The 23,600-nt window shown below is 59.7% G+C and overlaps 1 protein-coding gene across 2 annotated transcripts; it reads left to right on the top strand.

The window, feature by feature from the left end:
- The first annotated feature begins 1,286 nt into the window (after positions 1–1,286).
- MLXIPL (MLX interacting protein like) lies at positions 1,287–23,600 on the top strand. 2 transcript variants are annotated; one of them, XM_037375153.1, is made up of 17 exons: positions 1,290–2,046; positions 10,271–10,377; positions 10,533–10,615; positions 10,823–10,912; positions 11,672–11,716; positions 12,020–12,218; positions 12,926–13,003; positions 17,405–17,577; positions 17,656–18,247; positions 18,887–18,960; positions 19,430–19,610; positions 20,288–20,400; positions 20,586–20,705; positions 21,051–21,178; positions 21,533–21,656; positions 22,820–22,949; positions 23,366–23,599. In XM_037375153.1, exons 1-17 carry the CDS (start codon positions 1,751–1,753, stop codon positions 23,482–23,484), a joined length of 2,652 nt encoding a protein of 883 aa, XP_037231050.1. In that variant the 5' UTR covers positions 1,290–1,750; the 3' UTR covers positions 23,485–23,599. The 2 variants fall into 2 exon arrangements, with proteins under 2 accessions (XP_037231049.1, XP_037231050.1); XM_037375152.1 differs by having other exon boundaries at positions 1,287–2,046; positions 17,405–18,247; positions 23,366–23,600.

The raw sequence follows: 23,600 nt of genomic DNA, 5'->3' as shown, positions 1-23,600 counted from the left end.
TGCCTGCAGCCGGTGAACAGATGGCAAATGATCCTGGGCAAACACCTGGAAAGTCCCTTTTGTGCAGCATAGCCCTGCACAGAGGAGTGCTCCCAGAAAGCCTGCGTATCTCTGATATCTTTGTTTCTCTTGTGGCTTGCCTAATTCTTAGTTTCCCAGGACACCCACATGTCCACTATTGCCTTAAAATTTCTGCAGACAGCACTTCTAAAATTACTTCTCTTCAGCATCTTGACAGGCATCTTGGGACAGACTAACACAGTCGTAACGAAACACAGATGGGGAAGAGAGCGCTACAGAGCAACACAAATCTGGCTGAAAAACTGAGAAATTGCTCCTTAGTGAAGTTTGCACCAACTAGTGGAAAAACTATTCAAAACAGCTATTTGTACATATTCTTCTTCCAGCTCTGAAAAACACTCTGGACAGCTGCTCACTCCTCTGGACCACCAGCAGGACCCACCTGTGTGGTATGAAGGGTGCTCTACTCCACCTGCAAGCTGGATTAAAGTTCAGATGCCTGTGGCCATCGATGTTAGCTTCATGCCACCATCTATACCATGTTTTCATCAGAAGAGCCTAAAAGCTGTGCCTGGGTGCTCTCCAGGCATGTGTGCTTGTGCCAGGTTGTGGAGCTGGGGAAGAAGTTGCAAGAAACTAGAGAGAAAAAATGTGATTAAAGCCTGAAATTATATCCACTCTGTCCCTCTGCAGCTCTGGTCAGCCAGGAGGTGCTCGTGACACAGGTCTGGCTACCCTGGCACATGCTAAGCCCTGGCAAGAGCTCTCAGTATTTATCAAAGATCAGCTGGCATGGAGCAGGGGAAGGGGACGGTGCATCAAGCCCTGCCTGCCTGCATCCCTCAGGACACCTTGGAGGTGAAGGATTCTTAAAGACTGCATGACTAGGTGTGTAAATCCCACCAGAACTGAGTTCATCATTGTCCTCTCTTGCATTCAGCTCCTTGCATCCCCTCTCCAGCTGAGTCACACCTCGGAGCAGGGTTTTGCCTGGGCTGTTTCTCAGCTTGGTACACGGCTCAGTGACTCAGCGTGCTTTGTGCTGAGCTGGGTGCCCGTTGCTATAATTTTACCTGTTTGTGTCGCTTAATCTGTATTTGTTCCCTTGAAAGTGCAGGGAGATACATTAGGGCAGAGGCACTAGGTAAATACCACCCACTCCTCCCCGCCACAGCCAGCAGCAGCGATTAGCCCAGGTAAACAGAGCCAACTGCCAGCGAGCTGGTGGCCACTGGGCACGGGGGGACGCCACAGCTGCTCCTCCCCAGCTTAGCAGTGGGGAATAAAAGCCGAGCCCATCAGGCACCTTGCAAGAGCCGGAGAGTGCCACGGAGCTGGTGGCTGGTGGCCGGTGGCAGCGGGCTGGTGGCCGGTGGCCGATGGCAGGGAGCTGATGGCTAGTGGCCGTGGCAGGGAGCTGGTGGCTGGTGGCTGATGGCAGGGTGTCGTGGCCGGGCTGACGTGCACCATGGGCGGGATCAGCTGCCACCACTATAAATAAGGGCTGGCGGCCGCCTGGCAAACTGAAAGCTGAGCCACGAGGGAGGCGGCGTGGGCTGGCGGGGGGCGAGCGGCGTGAGGAGGGCACGTGGTGCGGGTGTCCTGTGCCTGGGGAACCCAACGGCATGTGCTCGATGCCCAAGTGCTGCCTGTAGGGCTCCAGCACAACCGGGACGTGGACCCCAGCACTGGGGCAGGCTGACAAGGGCTGCCAACCCAGCACCAGGCAATGGCAGGAGCTCAGGTGGGGTTCCCGGGACCCTTCCCGGAGCCCTCAGTTGGGCCATGCCCCATCTCTGACTCCGACTCGGACTCTGAGGATGCAGCTGCGGGCGGCGCAGGACCCGGCACCGGGGCACAGAACCCACCCCAGGTCATCCACAGCGGCCACTTCATGGTGTCATCCCCGCACAGTGACTCGCTGCCCCGGCGGCGCCACCACCGTGCCGAGCCCGAACCGGCTGATCCCCGGAGCATTGACCCAACCCTCACCCGGCTGTTCGAGTGCATGAGCCTGGAGTACAGGTGAGTCCCATCGCCCTCTCGCCAGCACGCGTCTTGTCCCCCCCAGCTTTTTGAAGGCTGCTGCCCTGCTGCCCATCCAGGAACTTCTGGCCAGCTGACACCACCTCCTTTCTTCTCCATTGGGTCATGGTGTGCAGTATGCTTAAAATCCACCATCCTGGGAGGTTTCAGGGAGAAAGAGCTGATGCTGGGTTGCTGGCCACGGAGCCAGATGAGAAGTTTATCTGCTCTTCATGTGTAGCTTAACCCTCCTTCACCTTTCCATGAGATCTGGAGTCACAGCACCCTGCTGTAGCACCCTCACGGCCAGACCCCGCACACTTTGTAGAGCAGCAATAACCCTGTGAGCAGCAAACAGAGTCTTTGGCAATCCAGCCCAGAGCAGGAGTCCTGCCTTCCCGTCCTTGACTGCCCACATGTCCTGAGGTTATTCCAGGACATGCAGCAGCCCTTGGGGCTGGATGGCTGCATGGGGCTTTGCCCAGGGCCTCTGAAAGCTTCCCTCCTTCGCTCCTGCGAAATCAGATAGGTAGGTTCTGCCAACCACACAAATCACTGAAGCCCAGGATGGATGCTAAGGACCTGCTCATCCCGCAGTGCCTCAGTGACAACAGGTGAGCCTGCACAGTGTCGCTTAGTGCCTTGGTCCACATTCTCGAAGCCAGCTCCCCTCTTTTGCCAGGGCCCCAAGGTTTTGAGTTCTCTCAAGCAGAGGATCAGGGTGACTTGCTTTACTGGTGTCAGTGCAAAACTGCTTACATAGCTTTCCCAAAATGTCTAGGTGAAAACCTGGAATGACAATGGGCTACTGGTGCTGCATGAAAACAAAAATGTCAGCAAATAGCCTTGAAGAGTTGCCCGTTGCCTTGTCCCACACAGGGTCTCATTCAGTTGCTGACCTGTCAGGTATGCCTTGGAGTCCTTGAGCTCTCAACACGATGGAATACATGGTCACTGCCAGAGCAGCCTTGGTGACACCAGGCACTGGGACAGCACTCCAAGGGTACTAGTTGCTACATAGCTGTGTATGTTTGGCCCATTGCCACATCCCAGATTGCACAGTTTGCTCACAGGCGGTACGGCTCAGCTCTCCTCCAGGGTGCTGGTGAAGCTGGTGCTCTGTGGGAGCACGGTGAGCTTCAGCGTGGGGTGACCCAGCTAAGGGTCATGCTTTCTGGTCAGGCAAGTCACCCCTGAGTGCCACACACAGGGGACACTGAGGCACTGGTGGCCTCGTTCTCTTTTGCTCTCCCAGCCCCATACTTGCCATACTCTGATCCTTGTAGCTTGGGGCTGGAGGAGCAGATGCTGCTTCACCCCAGGGTGCTCAAGCTCTTGACTCCTGGGATGCACCACAGCCTCCATATGCCCATGAGCTCTTCCCCCAGGCAGAGGGGAAAGGGACAGGGTGCAAGTGCTTTGGCAGGTGGAATGGACCACAGCAGCTGTATGCCACCCAGGGCTGGCCAATACACCACAGACAGAGCTCCATCTCTGCAGATCTCTCTACCCCTTGGACTCTGCCAGGGTCTTGTTTCCCTCCTGCACTGAGCCTGACAATGCACACACCAGCCCCAAGCCCAGCGCCATGGCAAACTGTAACTGAAGTTGAACAGGAGCCCCCAGTGAGGAGGATTCACATCAGCTACAAAGCATTAGTGCCACCACTGACGGCCACCCTGGATGTCTCCTGGCTGTCTTGGTGCAAGACTACGTCTTGCTCAGCACCTGTGGGAGCAGTTGCTGATCTGCCATGGGGGCAGGGTAGCTGTAGGCCATGGGACCCAACCAGGGAAATGTTGACATTGGATGTTCTCCAAGCTTCATGCTCGGTTCTTCTCTCTCCCCCTCTACCTCTCAGCTGTCATGCTCTGAAGCTTGCCAGCACCCTAAAAACAGGATGAGAAGCACTGATCAGAGGCCAGGTTCAGGTCAACCTGGACCTGCAATACAGTGCTGGATATACCTCTCCACAAGTGGGATCACACTCTGGCTCTAGAGGTGACCACTCTGCTGGCTACAGCTTCTCTTCAGGCATTTCTTTTCTCCCTTTGGAAACGCGTGGCAGTTTTGCTAATATGTTTTTGACAGACATGTAAGCAGTAGTCAGAGGAAGGTATCAGGGGGAGAAAATGGAGTTTAAAGATACTTGGCACACATCTACTTTTAGTCCTATCTGACTTGATACGTCTCTCTATCATCTGCCATTTCCCACCTTGTCTCCCAGACAGGTTTCCCAGAAGGGGTGCTGGTGCAGTGCAGCCTCAGCTGGAGCAGCCAGCCAAATGTCTTTCAGTCTCCAGGGATGCATCCACAGTTGTGTTGGAGACTAATTCTCTAACAAAGCAGAAACTACAGGAAGGTATCGGTTGGAAGGCACCTCTGGAGTTCATAGTCCAACCCCTGTTCAGGGCAGGGCTAACTCCAAAGCCAGGTCAGGTTGCTCAGGACCATCACTCTGATGGACGGAGACCAAGGATGGTGAGCCCAGCCATGTCCATCCTGTCCCAGGACTGCACCACTCTCACGGGGAAGCATGCTGTCCATGCCTTTAATTGGGGTTTCCCTTGTTCCAGCTTGTGCCCATTGCCTCTTGTCCTTTCTTGGTGCATGTCTGAGAATTGTCTGGCTGCATCTCCTCGATAATCTCCTTTGGGTAGTTGCAGGCAGTAAGTAGATCCTCTCTTCACCTTCTCTTCTTCAGGCTGAACAAACCCATCACTCACCCTCCTCTTCTGTCACGTACATGTAGTCCCCAACCATCTTAACATCCCCCTCCAGGATCACTCCAGTTTGTGAACCTCCCTCTTTGGTCCCAGAGGGACCAATCTGGACATAATATCCAGACTTGGCCTTAGCAGTGCTGAGTAGAGGGGACCTTCTCCTGTCCTGCTGGCTGAGCTTTGACTGTTGCAGCCATCCATGCACTTGCTGCCCCGGCTCACACCATTTCAAAGGCAATACACTACATGCTCTCTGAACACTGCCATTTTTCAATGGCTATAGCTGAACAGCCATCTGAGGAACTGCAGTTCCTCCCCTCTCCAGCATTTCTCCATGCCATTTTTGCAGTTTGTGGCAGTCCTGTCTCAGCTGGAGCAATCACCCCAAGGGTCTGACTGTGTTATCCCCCACAGGCTGGACTGTGCATCACCCCCTTGCTGGGAAAGGAATGCTCTCTCCACATCAAGGATTGCTCCTAGGCGTACCTTTTTTCTTCAGATCCCTCAAAGAGAGGCAACTCCCCCCACCAAGGGCTTCCATAACATCCTGATATGGGGGGCTGGGATGAAGCAGTTCCCAGGCCCTTTGTACCTGTTTTCCAGGACACTTCCAGCAGCCCTCCTGCTAAAGACTTGATGATTCTCTCCCACTCCTCCTGCAACGTGCTGCATTTCTTGAATCCATTCCTTGGACTGTTGTTTCTCCTGTGGGTGGACCTCCCTGCAGCACACTTGCCCCCATCATGTTCCCCCAAAAATCTGAGCATGTGGAGCTGAGCTTCTCAGGAACTGTTCACACCTTGGCCCTGGCATGCCCTCCCCAGCTGAGCAAGCCCTTTCTCTCCATCACCGCAGCGTGACTCCCCAGTGTCCTGCATGGCGGAGCTGGTCTCCCGGGCTCACACACCTTCCTGTGACTTGTTGCAGGGGGGCATTGGGTGACTGACCTGGGAACTGTCCTCCTGAAGGGAGAAAAACAGGGTGTAGACAGGAACTGCAAACTGCAGCAGCTCATGGTCTTATCTTGCACACGTCTATTTTGTGCTTCGGAAGCAGCCTCCTGTGGCTGTTCCCAGAGCATCGCGTAGATCAACCTTCTCTTCTCCCCTGCAAATACTGAGAGGGGAGATTTAGCAGGTAGGGACACAGACCGGTAAGTAACATGGAGTATTAGCCCTGCCTCTCTTCTGGTTTAAAACAAGGCAGGCTTTGATTACACCTTTGCATACTGATTCCCTACTAATTCATCTTTCTGGCAAGCTGACAGCAGGCTCTGAGGCTCTGCTAGAAGTGGAATTGTAGCTTTGCTGTACTCTCTAACTGACTCTTTAATTCACAGTGCTGTAAACACCCATGCACAGGGGCAGAATGCACCAGGCAGAGACCCCAGTGATGCACACTCTGAGCTGCCCTCTCCCATTTCCTTCTCTCAGGATTAACCTGCAGTTGCCTTTGCTCTCATGGCAAATCACTCACCTCAGCTCACCACAGTTCACCAGCATTCACCCGCAGCCCTGTGCACTAGCTCAGACTGGCTGAAAGTGGCTTGCACTGATGTGGCCGCAGCCTGTGATTGCTGGGACCACCCCCACCATTTGATGAGGCTTTGGTCTCATCCAGACCTGACACATCTGGGCGCTGCCTGTGCTCCGGCTGGAAGGAAGCAGGGGAGCGGAGCAGAGCCTGGTGCAGATGGCAGCCTTGGCTCCACAGGTCCCTGTGGGACTTTGCAGTGGGCTGGGCAGCTTCTGCTATGAAATGTCCGCATGATGGGCCATAGTGGTCTGGCAAGGGGGAAAGGCTCGTGTTTGGGCTAAGACCATCCCCCCCGCAGTGTGGTTGTGCTGTCACTAGTGGCAGGGAGCTGCATGCCTTTTCTCTGTCATTTCCCAGGGGTATGGCGCTGATCCTGCCCCAGCAGCGTGCAGGGAAGCTGGGCAGGTGTGCAAGCCTGTTCCCCTGCTGGCACACAGTGGGGTCCTATCTCCAGAGATCACCAAAATGGTTGTGGAGATGTACCTGTCTTGGCTCATGGCTATCCAGTTTCCCTGACAATTTTTTGCAAGAAGATTTAAATGACTTCTCATTTGGGGCACTTCACTCTCGCTTCGCACAGAGGAAAACGGCTGCCTGAGAGGCAGAGCTGCAAGGGCAGAGGCACTCCTGTCTGGGGGTAAACACACAGAGCAGGTTCCTGTCTAATACCCAGCACCGTCTGTTAACACCTTTGTAGCACCACTGCCCTGGAATTGCCCCTGGTGCAGTGGTGTGGGCTGCAGTGCCCGCCGGGGCAGAGCTCACTCCCTCTGGAAGCAGCACCACGAGCAGCCAAGCAGGCGCAGCAGCCCTTGTATCAGTGCATCGGTGCAACACCGTCAAGAAAAACGCTCATTTAGATAGCAGAGATTTGAAGCTGTATTTGAACATGGTTGGTTTTTGCTTGGGGGCACTTTTCAGGAAAACTGTGGTCAGATTTTTAACTTTTGTTTGCCAGACTGGATTTTAAAACATAAAAATCAAAGAAAACACATTACTTTGGTAGCAAAATTCATAAGAAATCAAACATGAGCTTTTAGGACTTGCAGAAAAGGCTGTCCTCTTTCAGCCAGCCCAAGACCAAGTTGTGCCCTGGCAGCCCAGGGAGCAGGGAGGGCTCTGCCAGGCCCATGGCGGGGTCCTGCACCAGCCGCACTTGGCAGGGCCAGGCAGGCTTGTACCTGCCAGAGGACCCCCAGGTCAGCTGTTCCCCTCCTGTTGTCACCCACTTCTCTTTGTGCAGTCCTGCGTCTCACCAGATCATTCCTCCTGCCTTTTCTTGCTGTTGATGGAAAGTAAAATGCTCATTTTGACATGAAAGCGGGGCTGCAGCACCTTGGACTTCTGGATGGGCTAAATGAGTCATGGAGCAAACAAAGTGCTACTGGACAAAACAGAAGTCGGTGCTGACCCGTGCTGGCTTTGCTCCCAGGCTGAGCCCTGCTCCCACCTCCCCCCACCCCACAGGGACCCCTTAGCTGGTGATGGGATCTGTGTCCCCATTCCTCTGGCAGCATGGGGCAGCAGGACCCCCAGGCTGTTTGGGGCATCCCACACCTTTCTCATGGCTCAGCATGTGGTTTGCAGAACTCCCTGAGAAGGTAATTTCAGGGAAAGGTGGGGCCATTTTGGAGGCAAACCATAGACCAAAGATCAGTCTGACAAGCCCGAAAACTGAAAAAAACATTAGTGAGGAAAAAAGGCAATTATTGGCATAGCCCAAAGGCATCTCCCCTCTGTCTCCAGGTCCTAGGGTAGCTCTGTGGCCATGGCTCCACCAGCATCACACGTGGCTGAGGTGCCCATCTGCAGCTGCAGATCTGTGGTCTGCAGGCTCAGGCTGCTCCTTTAAGCTGGCTGTCAGGGTGCGTGGCACCAGTGGGGACTGTGGCTGCATAGCCTTGACCGTCAGGATCTGGCCACACGCCCGGGAAACCTGTCCCTTCCATTGGTTCCTCTGCTTGGCACCACCATGCTGTTTGCCTCGTGCCGCTGGGGAAAGTTCAAAATCCTGGTGATAGCAGAATGGCCAGTGCGTAGCCAAGTCCTTAACTCTCTGTGGGCTGGAGCCATGGGGGTATCAGTCCCCCTGCAGCCCCTGGGGCTGTGGGTCAGACTGGGTCTCCCTGGGGAGACCGTCCCCATCCACTGCTGCAGGTGGGAGCACCCACTGCCAGGCACGTCCCTGCATCAGGAGCCAGAGGGGTGCCCAGTCCTTGTCCACTGCAGTGAGATGGGACAGCAGCACTACCCTCTCCCGCTGCCCCAGCACAATCCCTCTGGCCTCAGAGCTACGCAAGACCAGCACAGGGTTCTCACTGCCTGCACTGCTGCCTGGCCAGGCTGCCTGGCCCTGACATGGAGAACAGCACCCCGTCTGCAGCAAGCCACCTGCCTGCGGGGCTGCACAGAGCTCTGAGCCGAGCTCCGAGCTGGCACAGCCGCTGAGGGAAGAAGCCCCACTTGCTGTGCCATGCCACGCAGCGGGAGACACATTTCAAGGCAGGTTAATGCAGAATCAGCCAGAGTCTGTGCTCGAGGGTGTTCGAGAGGTTCACAAGCTTGAATGAACAAGTGTGCGGCTTTTAAAGCATTAGCCAGGCGCTGCTCCCATCCCCAGCACCTCCCGATGGCACCTTGGCGTATGCCCAAGAAGATACTGGCAATAGATGGATGCAGCACCCCCACCCCCAGCCCAGCCTCTACCCTTCCTCCTCCCCGCGTGTGCTGAGGATGTGGGACCCAAAGCAGCACTGAGATCTTTAAGGGAAAACCTCTGGGGCTGGGAAGGGATGTGGGCTTCCCAGGGAGGGATGTGGGCCTCCCAGGGGGGATGTGGGCTTCCCAGGGGGGATGCCATGCAGCCTCCAGCACGCTCTCAGAGGGCCCCTCCGTGCAGCTGGCATTGCCCCAAGGCCATGCCCTGGTGGCAGGGAGAGCTGGGGCGGCCACTGGGCTCACAGGGAGGGGTGAAAAGGACCCCAAAGTAAGGCAGAGGGACACCAGCCTCCCCTGCGGAGCTCTGGGGGTAGCAGGACCTGCAGGACCTCCCTGGTGGGTGCATGTAAAGGGATCGTGTCCCTCGGCTGAAAGAAACAAAATGATTAGTGACATGAGGCTGCCTGCACTGCAGGCCCCATTAGGGCCATCGCTGCCACCGGTGAGCTGCAGAGCAAACACAGCTGCCTCTGGGAGCTGGGAAACAGCGAGGAGCCCAGCTCAGGCTGGGGGCTGTGGCGGGGGTGCAGGTTTGCAGGGGTGGGTGCAGAGAGGAGCTCACCGCGGTGCTGGGCTAAGGGCAGGGCTGGTCCTGCTCTCTGCCTGTCCTGGGGCACAGGCTAGCATCCCTCAATGTCCTTAACGTCCTCCAGCTTGCCGTCCTGCCTTCCCAGCCCCGCACAGATGGCTGCCCTGCCTGCCCCGCTGCCTGCCCCTGCCCCCAGCTGAAGGCAGCATTTCCAAGCCCTGCCTGATGTTAAAAGAAGGATCAGAAATAGCTGCTCAAACGCTGTGACAAGGCAAGAGCCACAGCAGCACAACGTCCCTTGATGTCTTGCCTGTGCAGGAGCCTTCTCTTTCTCTCTCAGGGCAGGGATGCAGCTGTCCTGGTCGAGGGCAGTGGGGTCTCCTCAGAGCTGGGGTTCAAGCCTCAATGAGTCAACCCTTCCATGCACTGTGCTTTAAACCCTTGAGAAGCCCTGTGGGGGTCTGTGGAGCTCACGTTTCAGGTCTGTGCTGCTTTCAGGGTGAACAGGAGCTCAGGGTGCTCCCCTGGGTGCTCCCATAGGTGACTGGCGAGCAGCCTGCGGTGGAACCACATGGCTTCACCTGCTCCAGACTTGCCACTGGGCTGGTGGCCCCAGGCATCTCTCCAGGCACAGGAAGGCACAGGCTCCCCAGGAGACCCTGAACTGGGAGGGCTCTGGGATGGTGCCCCATAGCCTTTCCTTTGCTTGGTGTTCTAGTGGGAAGCTAGTGTCCCCGAAGTGGAAGAATTTCAAGGGGCTGCGGCTGCTTTGCTGGGATAAAATTCGTCTAAACAACGCTATCTGGAGAGCGTGGTACATCCAATGTGAGTACCGGGCCAGACCCCACTCTGTCTCCCGAGTGCTGGGTGATACTGGGTGGGATGGGGCTGGCACTGGGGCAGCGATGTACGGGTGTGCAGGCACCCTCCCTGCCCAGGGATGGAGCCATGGGCAAAGCCACCTGTTTTCCCCTGTGCAGATGTGGAGCGGAGGAAGAGCCCCGTGTGTGGCTTCATCACCCCGCTGGAGGGGTCAGAGGCTGATGAGCACCGAAAACCAGAGGTAGGGCATGGTCCCTTGCAGGTCTCTGGGTCAGCAGCAGGTCTGGGTGGCACAGGTGGGAGCTGGGGACGCAGAGGGGGTAGAACTCACTGTATTTCATAGATTTGCTTGGGAAGGTGTTTCTGATGCGGTAGAAGGAGGCCAGCTCTGGCTATGGGGGGCTGGGGCTGGAGGGCTCAGACATGACCCCCTGTCCTGTCCCCACAGGCTGTCGTGCTGGAGGGCAACTACTGGAAACGCCGCATCGAGGTGGTGATGAGGGAGTACCACAAGTGGAGGATCTACTACAAGAAGCGGGTGAGTACCTCCGCCCATGCTGCTCCCGTGACAGTGCCAGCAGGGGGATGGGACAACAGCGTGCCCAATGGGGACCCATGGGTGACCAGGAGCAGAAGGTGGCAGGCTCTTGCCCACATGAGAAGGGGATGCTGGCTGCCCCCACGGTGCTGGTGCCAGGGAGCTAAGTGGGGACCCTACCCCCCGTTGCCTGCGGTGCTGCGGTGTGCTCCAGCAGCCCAGCCTGGGATGACTGTCCCTTGCCCGGTGCACGATGCGGAGCTGGGTTTGGCACTGCACCCGCAGCACACATGTTGGTGTGGGTCAAGCAGGGCCACAGCCCACCCATGGTGCTCTGACTGGGCTTGCATGGATCTGCTGGCATGCTGCTGGCAGCCACGTCTCACTGCGGCAGCACATGCTGCAGGCAGGCTGAGGGCTCCGTGTCACTCCGGGTGTCCACTCTTGGGCATGCTGGTACCACGACCTCAGGCACCCACCCCACGGTTCAGCCACTCACTCAGGACCAATAAAGGCGATGGGTGCCACAGGCACAGGGTGCTGGCAGCCTCACACCACCACACACTGCCAGTCCCACCGCTGCAGAGGCTGCTCAGCCCAAACCCTGCAACGGCAGATGTGAACTCATGGCAGCCATGCTGAGTGCCCCCAGGGACCCCCGCCTTCCTGAGCACTGTCCCTGCTCTGCCCTGCGCCTGGCTCTGCCCCACACCATGTCTGCCCTGGCTGGGGGTGACACAGGCTGTCTTCTCCTTCCAGCTCCGAAAGTCCACCCGGGAGGGAGAGCTCTCCAGTCCAAAACAGGTGAGCCCACTGGGGAGGGGTGGAGAAGGGGAAAAGGAGGACGCAATGTGGACCCCTGTACTGGACAGCTTGGGAGAAGGCTGGATGAAAGCCCTAGAGCATGATGAGCTCAATGGGATGCATGCCAAGCACTTGGGATGTCAGATTCACTGTTTTGGAAGCACCAATGTGCCAAGTGTGAAGCTTTGGAGTGAAAAACACTGTGGGGAACATGGGAGCTGCAAGGGAGAGCAGCTGGGGAGCAAGGCATGGCCCCTATGCACAAGAGATCCCCAGCTGGCTCCTTTGCTTCATCTCATGCAGGATGAGGATGTCTGGAGGCCAACAGAGAAATGGTGCAACCAGCTCTTCTGCAACGTGGTACCCATGCTACTTGGGGATGAGGAAGAGGAGCCTGGGAGTAGGCAGCACTTCGACTTGGACACCTTCCTCTCAGACATCTCCGACACCCTCTTCACCATGACACAGACGCCCAGTGCCCACCAGGCACCCCCTGAGGATGGTAGGTGCCCCAGACCATGCTCTAGCAGGATGTGGAGGAGGAGGTCCAGGTAGGAAGCATGCACTATAGCACCTTGCTGCCTCTTGCCTTAGTCCCTGAGAACTGCTGCCTGTGTCCTTGGGGCAGACAGGATCCCCTGGCAATCCACCCTGCTGGATGGGGATGATCCTACCCTGCCCAAATGGAGTATCCCCTCCTCTGGTGGCTTCCTACAGACCATCCCAGGCTGTCCCAGGTGGGATGGACTGGGCTGCTCAGACAGCACAAGCCCCATGAAGGACGCTGCATCAGACGCTAGAGCAGGGCTGCCAGCCCTGGGTAAGCAGCGGGCAGGTCCTGCTGTCCATGGCCACTTTTTGTTGTCCCTGCCTGGCCAGGTCCCTGGAGCTCTTGCAGCACCAGGCAGGTCCTGCGCCAAGGACCAGCCTTTCCCTGGGGTTCTTGTGTGCTGGATGAGGTCCCACAGGTGCTGCAGGACCGTGGGCAGGGTGGTTAGGATGGGATGGCCCTGGGTCTCCACAGGGTGGGCACCCATCTCCCTGCCTGTGCACAGCTGTGGGGCAGGGTGCAGCGATGCAGGGTGAATCTGGGGTGCACAGAGGGGTGGCAGCCAGGCAGGTGGGAGGGCAGTGGTGGGAGGTGCCCTGAAGGGGGGCCTTAGGGTTGCGGTGGCTGGTCTCCAATGTTGCAGCTCTGCCCTCTTCCAGCATATGTTGGGAATGCTGACATGATACAGCCAGACCTGGCACCCCTGCAGCCCAGCCTGGATGACATGGAGATCTCAGGTAAGAGTCAGTCTGGATGTGGTACCTCATCCCACACACCCAGCACGCGCAGCACCCCATGGCAGCCCTAAAGTGGGGCATCAGAGGGTTGGGCAGGCAGCAGCGGGAGCTGCAAAGGCAGCCAGAAAGATGTCCACTGGCATGGAAAAAGCAGCATGCACGGGCCGGGGTGCCGCAGCAGGCTGTGGGGCAGGGTCTCAGTATGCCTGCCTGCACCGGGGGCAGAGCTGTGGTGGGTCAGGAAGGGCCTGGTCAGGAGCTGTGGAAGGGGGTTTCTACAAACAGAGGGTCTTCCCAGGAGTGTCAAACCACCTTGTCTTGCCTGCAGACAGAGGAAGGGCAATTGTCCTCTAGGGAACCTCTAGAGAGCAGGTTCTGTGCTTCTGTGTCCCCACCTCACCCCACTCCCCAGCCAGCCCCAGGCTTAGCAGCCTGGAGGTCTGGCTCGGAGCTGGGACCCCATGCTGGGCTACATCCCCTGGAGACAAGTCACTGTTCCTGCCAGGATGGCCCAGAGACAAACCTGGCACTGGCTGCCAAGGGGATCACCAGGAAGTGGGCGATGGCAGCGTAATCTCGTGGGGCTGCCACCAGTGCTGCCATGCAGGCTCTGAGCCACCAGTGTCCGTGAGCACCATGAAGTCAGTTGGGACATGTCCTGGTCCCAGCCGTGCAGCACAGTGACCCCATATGCCAGGGCAAGGCCCTGCTGGCACACGCTGCACTGGGGACCAGCTCTGCCCTCGAACGTGCCGGAGCTGGTGGCCTGGGCACACTTTGCAGCGTGGGAGCTGGGATGGGTTGGTGGCTGCAGCCCTCCCAGGTAGCTGGTGGCCTCGGGCAGCATGTCTAGACCCCTCTGTGCATCTGTGAGCACCCTGTGAAGTCCACGCCAGTCTCCACTTCCTTCAGCGGGAGGAAACAAGGGTGCTTGCACCATGTGGCTGTGGGGTGATGCAAGACCAGATGCTGGTGGGGAGCAGGCTGGGGCATTGATGTGCCAGGGAAGGTGGTGGCTGCCCTGGGGGTGGGAAGGCTCTTGCCAGCCTTCCTCAGCTCATTCCTTTCAGATGTCCCATCAGGGTAAGCCATGCTGGGAAGAGAGTCTGTTCCCACTGCTGGCCCTTTGCCTCCTGCCCCCAGGTGCCCCACGGTGAGCAACAATCACTGGGAGGTGGGACAGGTCCAAATGGGTCAGACTGACACTTGACAAGTGTCCCTACCCCAGAGAGGTCCTGCATGGTGCTGGAAAGCTGCACTAACCCCTTTCAAGCAGCACCTGGCTGCAACAGTGTCACAGCAGCCACTCCAGCACCCCTCTTTGCAGGCCTAGCTGCTGCTCATGCCACTGGCGTGCAAGGCCTTGTGCTCAGCAGGAGATGGCAAGGGGCACGACACTGCCCATCTGAACCAGTATATTTCTATGAGCAGCCAAGTTCTCTTTTTTTCCTGGGGAAAATGCCTGCCTGGGAACGGGATGGGTCTTACTGCAAGCCACTGCATTGCGGGAAAGCATCCTTTCCTGTTCTGCCTATGCCCGGCAGCTCTGCATGGGGAGACTTCTGGGGCTGGGGGGGTTCCAGGTCCAGCTGGGTCAGGGGTGGGACTCCAGGAGTGGCTCATTGTCCTCCCAGGCGTGGGCTGCTGAGCATGGCTGCAGAGAGGCTTGTGTGCCCCAGGGCAGGGCAGCACCCTGTGGGTGCTCGGAGATTTGTGGGTGGGAGTTTTGTCCTGGACGTGGCATTTTCTGGGATGCTGCACAGAGCAGCTCACCCCTGTGATGGGAAGTTATGGTCCCACCACAGCTGAGCGCTGTGTGGGGGTGATTCGCATGCTGGTGGGACACGCGTGTGCGCTGCGTGGCTAGGGTGTGCGGGGCAGAGGTGCAGGAGCAGGGAGGTTATACACACCACGCGATGGGCAGCACCAGGGCTGTGTGCTCACGGGGGCTGTGTGGGAGGAGTGGGGAGAGGAGATGGGGTGTGAAGGCTGAGTGTTGGGTGCCAGAGCTGCAGGTGCCAGCCAACCCAATTATGTCCCCAAGGCCACTTTTCTAGCAGGACATGCAATGGCTTTTTGTGGCTCCGGAGCAGGGATGCCCACAGCAGCCTTGTGCAGAGTACTGCAGTGCAAGCGTGCAGGGTGGGCAGCCACAGCAGTCAGCGCAGAGCTCCTGCAGGGTCACAAGGCTGTCACCGTGTCTGGTGGCTGTGGCAGAGCTCAGTGCCTGTCAGTCAGTGCGTGCAAACCAATCCCCAAATGAGGAAGCACCTCGTGTCTGCAGCGGGTGCCAGAGTGCGGTGTGGGGCGGATGGAGAAGTCCTGATGGCAGAGGCGAGGGAGCAGCCCGGCCCCGCACCCTGCTGGCACTACGCTCCAGGTAGGACCCCCACCGGGCACCGGGGTGCTGGGGCTGGCCTGGCCGTCCCATGGGGTGGTATCGCCCCACCACACTGCCGGGCTCTCCCAGAGCCTGAGGCCAGTGATGGAGGGTCCTTGGTTTGGGAATGGGGTCTGCAGCCCTGACCCCATGGGAGAGCAGCCCCAGGTTGGAATGGGATGCCAAAGGTGTGGTGTGCTGACCACACGGACTCTTCTTTGAGCAGCAACATGCCCTGGCCACGCTGCACTGACTGGGAGAAGGTCAGGGCAATGCAATGGTGGAAAGGAGTGTAGGCAAGAGCTCTGGGGTGGGGAAAGAGCAGGAGAAAGGGAGGACAGGGCTCCCAGGGGCTGCCAGCTGCATTCCATCTCTGCAGCACAGTGAGAGGCACAAGAGGAATTGAATCTGCAGAGCTGGGCACCAGAAATGCCTATAAATACCTGCAGACGTTCAGTGCCAGTGGCGGGCACAGCCCAGCGTGGGGATGGCAGAGTGCTGGGGGCAACGCGGAGCTGGGGGATGCGCCCTGGGGAGACTGAAACCCTGCCTGGCAGCACCGCTGCCCACGCTGAGTGCGGTGGAGGGGCAGGGGTGGCTCTGCCATGCTCCAGGGCATTCACCATGTTCTTGGTAGGGGGAAGGGGCAATCTGAGGGCTGAGTGGGGCAGCTCAGTGGTGGCACTGCCCCACCTTGCGCAGGTGTTACCCTTGGCTGGCAGCACACGGCACTGCTGGAATCAGCACCATGCTCAGCCCCATAGCATCCCACTCTTCTGGCAGGTTTGCTCCACTGATGTAGATTCAAAAGGGTCTCAGGCCTTTGCAGGTCCCAGCAAGGGCACCCCAGCCACTGGAGCCTGTGCCACAGCCTGGGGGGAGAGCAGCGGCACCGCAGCCTTGCCAGTACCTGGGGCATGGCTGTGTGCGCTGGGCAGAGCCTGTCTGTGGTCTGGGCTGGTCTGGGCTGTGCTGGTCTGGGCCAGCAGCAGCGTGGGGCCTGGAAGCAGTGATGCTTGTGCCAGCTAAGGGGTTGGACACATGGCCCGGTGCTCCCCAGAGGGGATGCAAGAGCCTGTGTCCCAGGGTGGCTGCTCAGGCACAGAGCCTGTGCCGGGGGCTATCAGGCAGCTGCTTGCAGACTCAACCAGCACTCATGCTCCATCCTACCAGAAAGGGTCCAGCAGCCCTATCCCTGCCCCACAGTCATCCTCTCCAGGCAAAACCCTCCAAATGGTAATGCCCAAGCCAGTGCTGACACAGGCAGCAGCAGCACTGGCGCTGAGCCGAGGTGTGCGTGGGGCTGATGTGCCTGGGAGCTCATTTCACCAGGGAAGCAGCTGCCCAAAGCATCAGGCCAGCCCTTTGCACCACGGTGTCTGGGCCTGCGGAAGGAGCAGGGCTGTGGGAAGGGGAGAGGAAGGGAGAGGGAGTCGCAGCAGGGTCACGGGGCTTGGCTTCGGGAAGGCCATGGGATGTGGTTAGCCGCAGGCTGCACACACGGCAGCACTGGGGTGGGGAAGCAGGCACTCACCACAACTCCAGGGGACTGTCCCCCGTGGCTTGGGGACACTGTGACCTGCTCCTCCGAGCCCCCTGCCACTGTGGCTGTCCCACAGCCTGGGTGTCGTGGTCCCTGCCCCAGCCTGAGGGTCATGGTCCCTGCCGTATCCTGGGGCTGGCTCAGGAGAAGCAGTACAGCCACTCACCCCCTGGGAGTAGCCCTGGCGAACACGGTGCTCAGCTGGGTGCTGGGGATGGGTTCCCCACCCCTGGGTGGATTTTCCTGTCCCCACGCATGTGGCAAGGCTGTCCCTGGGTGCCAAATCTGCTGGCGGAGCTGGGAGCCTCCCCAGTGCCCCATTCCCCCAAGGTGAAGCTGGGACTGGTAGGTCCCCAGCAGGCAGTGCTGTTAAGGTGAGGTACCAGGGTATGGCTCCAGCGGTATGTCTGGGGTTTGTCACCCCATCTCCAGGAGAGCACTCTCATGCCCACCACTCTGTCTCCACCTGGCCCCACAGATATCTTCACCAGCCATCGGCCACCACCATCTCAGACACAACCAGGCTACCAGGAGCCACCCTGCTTCGTGCCTATGGCTGAGCCCCTGTTCAGCAGTGGGGGGTCTCTGATGGGTGCTCGGGCACTGCCTGCAAGCCCTGAGGCCCCGCTCCCACCCAGCACCCTCCTCCAGGTGAGCAGGATCCTGGCACGCAGCCCACGGCTGCCAGTGCCCCAGCCACCCTGCTTGACTCCCTTGTGTCTTCTGCAGCCCAGCGGTGCCTCCCAGCTCAGCCTCCACAGTGCCTTCCTGGGCCCTGAGCTCCCCCCAGCCCCCCTGCCCCCCGAGCCCCCCACCGCAGTGCCTGGCAGCCTCAGCCCCCAGCTGCAACACAAGCCCCTGCTGCAGTATGGCCTCCCCGGCAAGTACCTCAGCCTGGAGCTGCCAGGACCCCATTACACCCCTGACAGCTCATCCCCTGGCACGCCGCTGCTGAGTCCGGACCCTCTGTTCTCCCCTGCCTCAGCCCCCCGCTCCAAGTTCCCCTGTGCCAGCTCGCCCAGCCAGTCACTCCTTGCCCACCCCGCCTCCCCCCTCTCAGCACCCTGCTTCGCCTCCCACCCCCCAGGGCTGGGCTACACCACAGGCATGGTACCCTCGGGGTACCCCAGCCCATCTGCACCCCATCTCCTGCCCCCCACCCTGCTGGGCGACCCCAGGTTTGCCCCCCCCAAGGGGCTGCCCCAGGGTGGGGGCGGGCGGCTGAAAGCGAAGCCTGGTGGCACCAAGGCAAAGAGGCTGCCAGGACCCCCTGCACAGCCCCATCTGGCCGTGCCCTGCCTGAGCCAGCTGCTGACCACAGGTAATGGGGCTGGGGGGCAGCGGGGGCATGCAGGAGCCACTGGTGGTGGGGATGCTATGGGAGGGATCAGAGGGGGGACCCCTCTTTCTCTCCAGGTTTGGGATGCTGGGGATGCTTGGCTCTCCCCATGGTGGGGCAGCACCAAATCCAGGGGTAAAGCCGTGCCCGGGGAGCCCCCCTGGCTCCAGCAGCCTCGGGAGGGAGACAGGGCCCAGGTGGCTGGGCCACAGGCACCTCTGCAAAGTCCCTGTGCCCCCAGCCTGGTCTCCAGGGCCCTGTTGGCACAAATGCGCTGAGGGGTCACCCGCATCCTGCCCAACCCACTGCCCATGTGTGCCATGGGACAGGTCCCACGGAGGCTGTCATGTCCAGCCTGTGCTTGGCTGGGGAGGGGCTGGGGGTCCCTGCCTGCACCAAGGCTCCCAAGGGCGGGATGCAGCACGTGGATCACAGGATCACTGTGGAGAGCAAAGGCACCTCTCTCCAGGAGCTGCTTCGCCCTCCTCTGGGCCAGACAAGCAGGGAAGGGGCTGTAGCAGCACCAGTGCTGGGGGCTGGCTTTCCTGGGGGGCAGAAAATCTCACTTGAACCCCCAAACCCTCACGCCGCAGTGTCCTTCTTCTCCCTGCCCTCTTGCAGCCAAGCAGGAGCCAGCTCTGGATGCCCCACACCTGATGGGTACAGGACTCATGCCTGCATCCCCTGTCTCCCCGGTAAGCACCTGCCGACCCTCCCCCCCCGAGTTGGGAATTGCCTGCCCCAGGTCAGAAGTTGTCCTCCCCTGGTTGCTGGGGCAAGGACAGAGATAGGGCAGGTGGGGAGATGCGGCTCCATGGGGTCATCCTTGCAATATGGGGCTGGACAGGCACAGGGTGAGGGAGGGGGCATGTGGCTGGGGTGCCAGGGAGGCAGGAGCCACCTGGGTGTTTTCTCCTGCAAAAGAAACAGAGCAGAGGTGAGAAACACCCCAGCTGCAGGGCTCCTTTCCTGACAGCGCTGTCCTGGGGCCCGGGGGCTGCCCCTGCAGATGGTGGGGGGTGCACGTCCTCCTTCCCAGCCCCCTCATGGGTGTTTGGCTGTCAGTGCCTGGGCAGCGGCCGGCCAGAGGGGAAGGTCTGGTCCCCAGCGTGCATGGGGCACTGGCTCCGCAACCTCCCGCTTCCCTCTGGCTTCTCCCCACAGCAGAGCACTGTCCCTGATGTCTCTGCCACCTTCCTCTCAAGAATGGCCCAGCTGAGCCCAGGACTGGGTCCCGACTCCAGCCATTCCCAAGTGGTACCAGCGCCGGTGCCGCTGGTGGGGACCCAGCCGGGCCCACCGCTAGTCCCCAAGGCGGAGCGGCTGTCCCCCACGTCGGCTTGCGGTGAGTCTGGGGCACCCCAAGGAGCTCCACAGGACACTACATTTCCTGCAGGGAGCTTGGACCAAATGCTGTGGGAACGTTTCATTTCAGCTTCAGTCCCACCTATTTACATTGACTCAGCTGAGCACAGATGATTTCTTTCCGCAGGGGAGCGCACAGCCCTTTCACCTGCCTCCTTCTACCTGAGCAAAAGCAGAAACAGGAAAATTTAAAAAAGAAGCAAAGTGTCGGACTGTGGTTTTTAAAACCCAGAGTCTGGTTTTTGAGTGGGAAGCACCCTGCTTTCACCCACAGAAACCAGGGCGGTGGCAGGAAACCAGGCTCTGATGTCATTCCCAGTTTCAGTTTGGTGCTGCAGACCGCAGCCTTGCTGCCCTTGGGCCTCTGTCCTGCCAATTTCCACCAAAGAAATGCTGGGAATTTAAAATGTTGCAATCCCAGATCTTCCCATTTCTGAGCAGTTGTAAAATAAGTGGGATTTGGGATAAGACAAAGAGATAAGACACAGTTGGATGCTGGACCAGAGCATCCTCATCAGCTGAGCAGGGTGGCTGCCCTGGGGCCGGGGTAGTGCCGCAGGCTGCTCTGTGCCTGTCACAACATAGAACCTTTGTGTCAGCCCATCATGGGGGGCTGCTGCTGCCCCTCTCCCCAGAGCAGAACCTTCCCTTTTCCAGGCAGCGACCGGCCCAAGCCCAGCCAGGCCTCCCCAGCACCTGCTGTACGGCTGGGCGCTGGCATCTCCCTGCACCACCCCGTGTCCCGTCGGAGCAGACCTGAGTCCAGCAAGGTACGGCAGGAGCAAGCGCTGCCTTCACTACAGAGGCACCATCTCCATACGCACCCTCCTTTCCTGCTGCCCCCAAACTCCCCTCTGCCTCACTTTGTGAACTTTGGGCATGCCTGTCCCCAATGGGGCCGGTGGCCTAGGGCTGTCCCCGCTGCCAGGAGGCGCCTGATGGCACTTCCCTGCAGATGGAGAGCCGCCGCATCACACACATCTCTGCCGAGCAGAAGAGGCGCTTCAACATCAAGCTGGGCTTCAACACTCTGCACAGCCTGGTGAGCACGCTGAGTGCTCAGCCCAGCATCAAGGTGAGCGCCCAGGGCTGCATGGACCAGCCAGCCCTGGGCGTGCAGGGACACGGTGTGTCACCTGGAGATGCTGCATCCCTGCTCTGCCCCAGTGCATGGGGCTCCTGCCCTGCACCCAGCCTGTGGCGCAGGAGGCTGTGAGTTCACACTGGGCACATGGAGACCTGTGTGGTGCAGCCGTGCCCGGATGATCTGGGCTCTGGAGCCGGAGGCAGAAGCTGCCAAGGCTCAGCAGCAGGGAACAGGGCACCTCACACTGCCAGCCCCGCTGCATGGAATGCCGGGTGCCCCACGTCATGCCCACCCCAGGGGCTCCCTTCACTGTCCCACCCTGTGGCTCCACAGGTCAGCAAGGCCACCACCTTGCAGAAGACAGCCGAGTACATCTGCAAGCTGCAGCAGGAGCGGGCAGCCCTGCAGGATGAGGCGCAGCGGCTGCGGGAGCAGATTGAGGAGCTCAATGGCTCCATCAAGTAAGGAGGTCATGGCTGGGGGACAGGGGAGGGAGCCAACGCCTGCACTGGGGTAGCCAGCCAGGGCAAGTGGCAGCAGTGGGGAGGCAGCAGGTCTCCTGGGAATCTCCCAGGACCTGCATTTGACTTTATTCCCCCTCAATAAACCCTGTTTGGGGAAGAGATGATGCTCAAGAGGCAGTGCTGTGTGGGACCAGAGCACGGGGCCATGCCCCACAGCTGCTTTGGGATGGGGACACTGCCTGTCCACCCCTGCCGAGAGCTGAGATGCTGCCAGAGCCTCTCACCGTGGGGCAACCCCCATGCCTCCCAGCCTCCTGAACACAGACCCATGGCACTGCTTGTGGCCCACAGCCTGTGCCAGGAGCAGCTGCCAGCCACAGGGGTGCCCATCACGCGCCAGCGCTTTGACCAGATGCGCAGCATGTTCGACGAGTATGTCCGCTCCTCCACGCTGCAGAACTGGAAGTTCTGGATCGTATCCTTCGGGGCCAGTGCCTGCTGCTTGTTCCATTCCCTCCACTAAACACCAACTCCACTGGTTCACCCACTGCTCCCAGTTCTGTGGGGTCCCTCCAGCTCGAGAGGCTCTGGGGACCACGGGGAGATGTTCCCCAGCCAAGGGCACATAGTGGGAACACACTGAGGTGCTGTGGTTAGGAAGAAGCTTCTGTTACAAGGAAGCAAATAGAGTAGGAGTAAACGGTCAGTCCTGGGGAAGAGGAACATCACTGGCAGGGAATCTACTACATGCAGGGAAGAGCTCCTGGTGACATGGAAATTGGTTCTGAGAGGCAGCAGCCAGCAACTAGGTATTGGGAAAGGTCCAGATACAAAGCTGGGGACATGACAGTTTAGTCTTGGCGGCCGCAAGGCACACCCTGGAAACCCAGGTGTGCCCATGCCTGGGACACAAGTCTGGGTTCCACACAGTGGAAGGGATGGGGGGGACCATGGGCCGGGGAACAGGTGTTCAAAAGACTGGACCTGCTCCTCCGTGAGTAGGGATTAGACACAGCGGGACCATTAAACCTGCAGATACTGTGAGGTCTACAAAATCCCAAGTGGCAGACGGATGGGCAGGGCTTGCTTCCCACAGTCCGATCCAGTGTGGGCAGCCTGGGCAAGGCAGAGGTGGCTCCTGATGCAGAGCTGGGGAGCTCCTTCCACAGGACACTGGGTATATTGAAGGTAACATGGGCTCCAGGACATGCTCATGGTGGAATTATCTGCTGTGGATTATTACATACAAAAAAATCACCAGTCCCCAGTGGTGGTCCCTGCAGGCTGGAAGCACCAGGGGAGCACACTGGACACACTGGTGTTGTGCCCATGCTCCTGGGCACTTCAGAGGATGCTGCATTAGCTGGTGCCTTGATCTGCTCTGGAAGAATTGTCTTGTGTCTAATCAACCATTTCTGGCAGCCCCAGTCATGACACCCCTGCGTCATGTGTGATAAGTGATGCTCAGGTCCCCACCACCCCAGCAGCATGGGCTGGTGCCCAGGCACCCAGCAGGTCTGCTCCACGGCCGGGCAGGGAGGTTTGTCCTGCTGCCTGTGGCAGGGTGGTGCCCACACCTGGCGGGTGGGAAGCCACAGTCTGGGCAAGACTGGTCCTTAACTCCTCTGCTGCCATCAGTTCAGTATCATCATCCGGCCGCTCTTCGAGTCCTTCAATGGCATGGTGTCCACAGCCAGCATGGAGAGCCTCACCCAGACGTCTCTCGCCTGGCTGGACCAGCACTGCTCCCTCCCAGCGCTTCGGCCGAGTAGGTGGCCCCGTGCCTGCCTGTGGCACACCGGAGCAGCCGGGCCGGCCTGCTGGCGTGGACTGACAGAAAAGCAGAGGGGAAAGGGGTGGCGGTGTCCTGGGGGGTAGCGGGGCTGGCGCTGCTGCAGGCTTGTGCTGCACGGAGGGCAGCACCGGCCGGACGCCCTGGAGCTGCCTGCGGCGCCCCTGGCACAGCCGCGCTCCGGCTGGGCCGGCTGCTGCTGCCCTGACGCAGGAGCCCGTGTGCTGCCGGCCGGGTCAGCCCCCTGCCCCCAGGGTGGGCTTCCCTTCGCCATTTCAGCTGGGGCTGTGGCGCGGGGCCGTCAGCCGTTCCAGGGCTGATGCGGGGGGAAGAGCCGCCTCCCTGGGACAGGTTCACCCTTCCAGCCCCACAGGCCCCGTGTCTCCCCACAGCCGTCCTGAGCTCCCTCCGGCAGCTGAGCGTTTCCACCTCCATCCTGACCGACCCGAGCCGCATCCCGGAGCAGGCGACGCAGGCGGTGGCGGGGCTGGGCCGCGGCGGCTCCAGCTAGCGGCCCGCGGACGGGCCTTCCCCGCTCGGCCAGGGCCCTCCCGCGGCCGGCGAGGAGCCCAGGGGCCGCCGCAGCCAGGCGGCTCAGGCCAGGGCCCCCGGGGGTCCCTCTCCCAT

This window comes from Falco rusticolus, chromosome 1 (assembly GCF_015220075.1).
Source record: "Falco rusticolus isolate bFalRus1 chromosome 1, bFalRus1.pri, whole genome shotgun sequence".
Classification (NCBI taxonomy): Eukaryota; Metazoa; Chordata; class Aves; order Falconiformes; family Falconidae; genus Falco; species Falco rusticolus.
The sequence above is the reverse complement of the archived record's forward strand: the minus strand, read 5'-3'. Positions and strand labels throughout refer to the sequence as shown.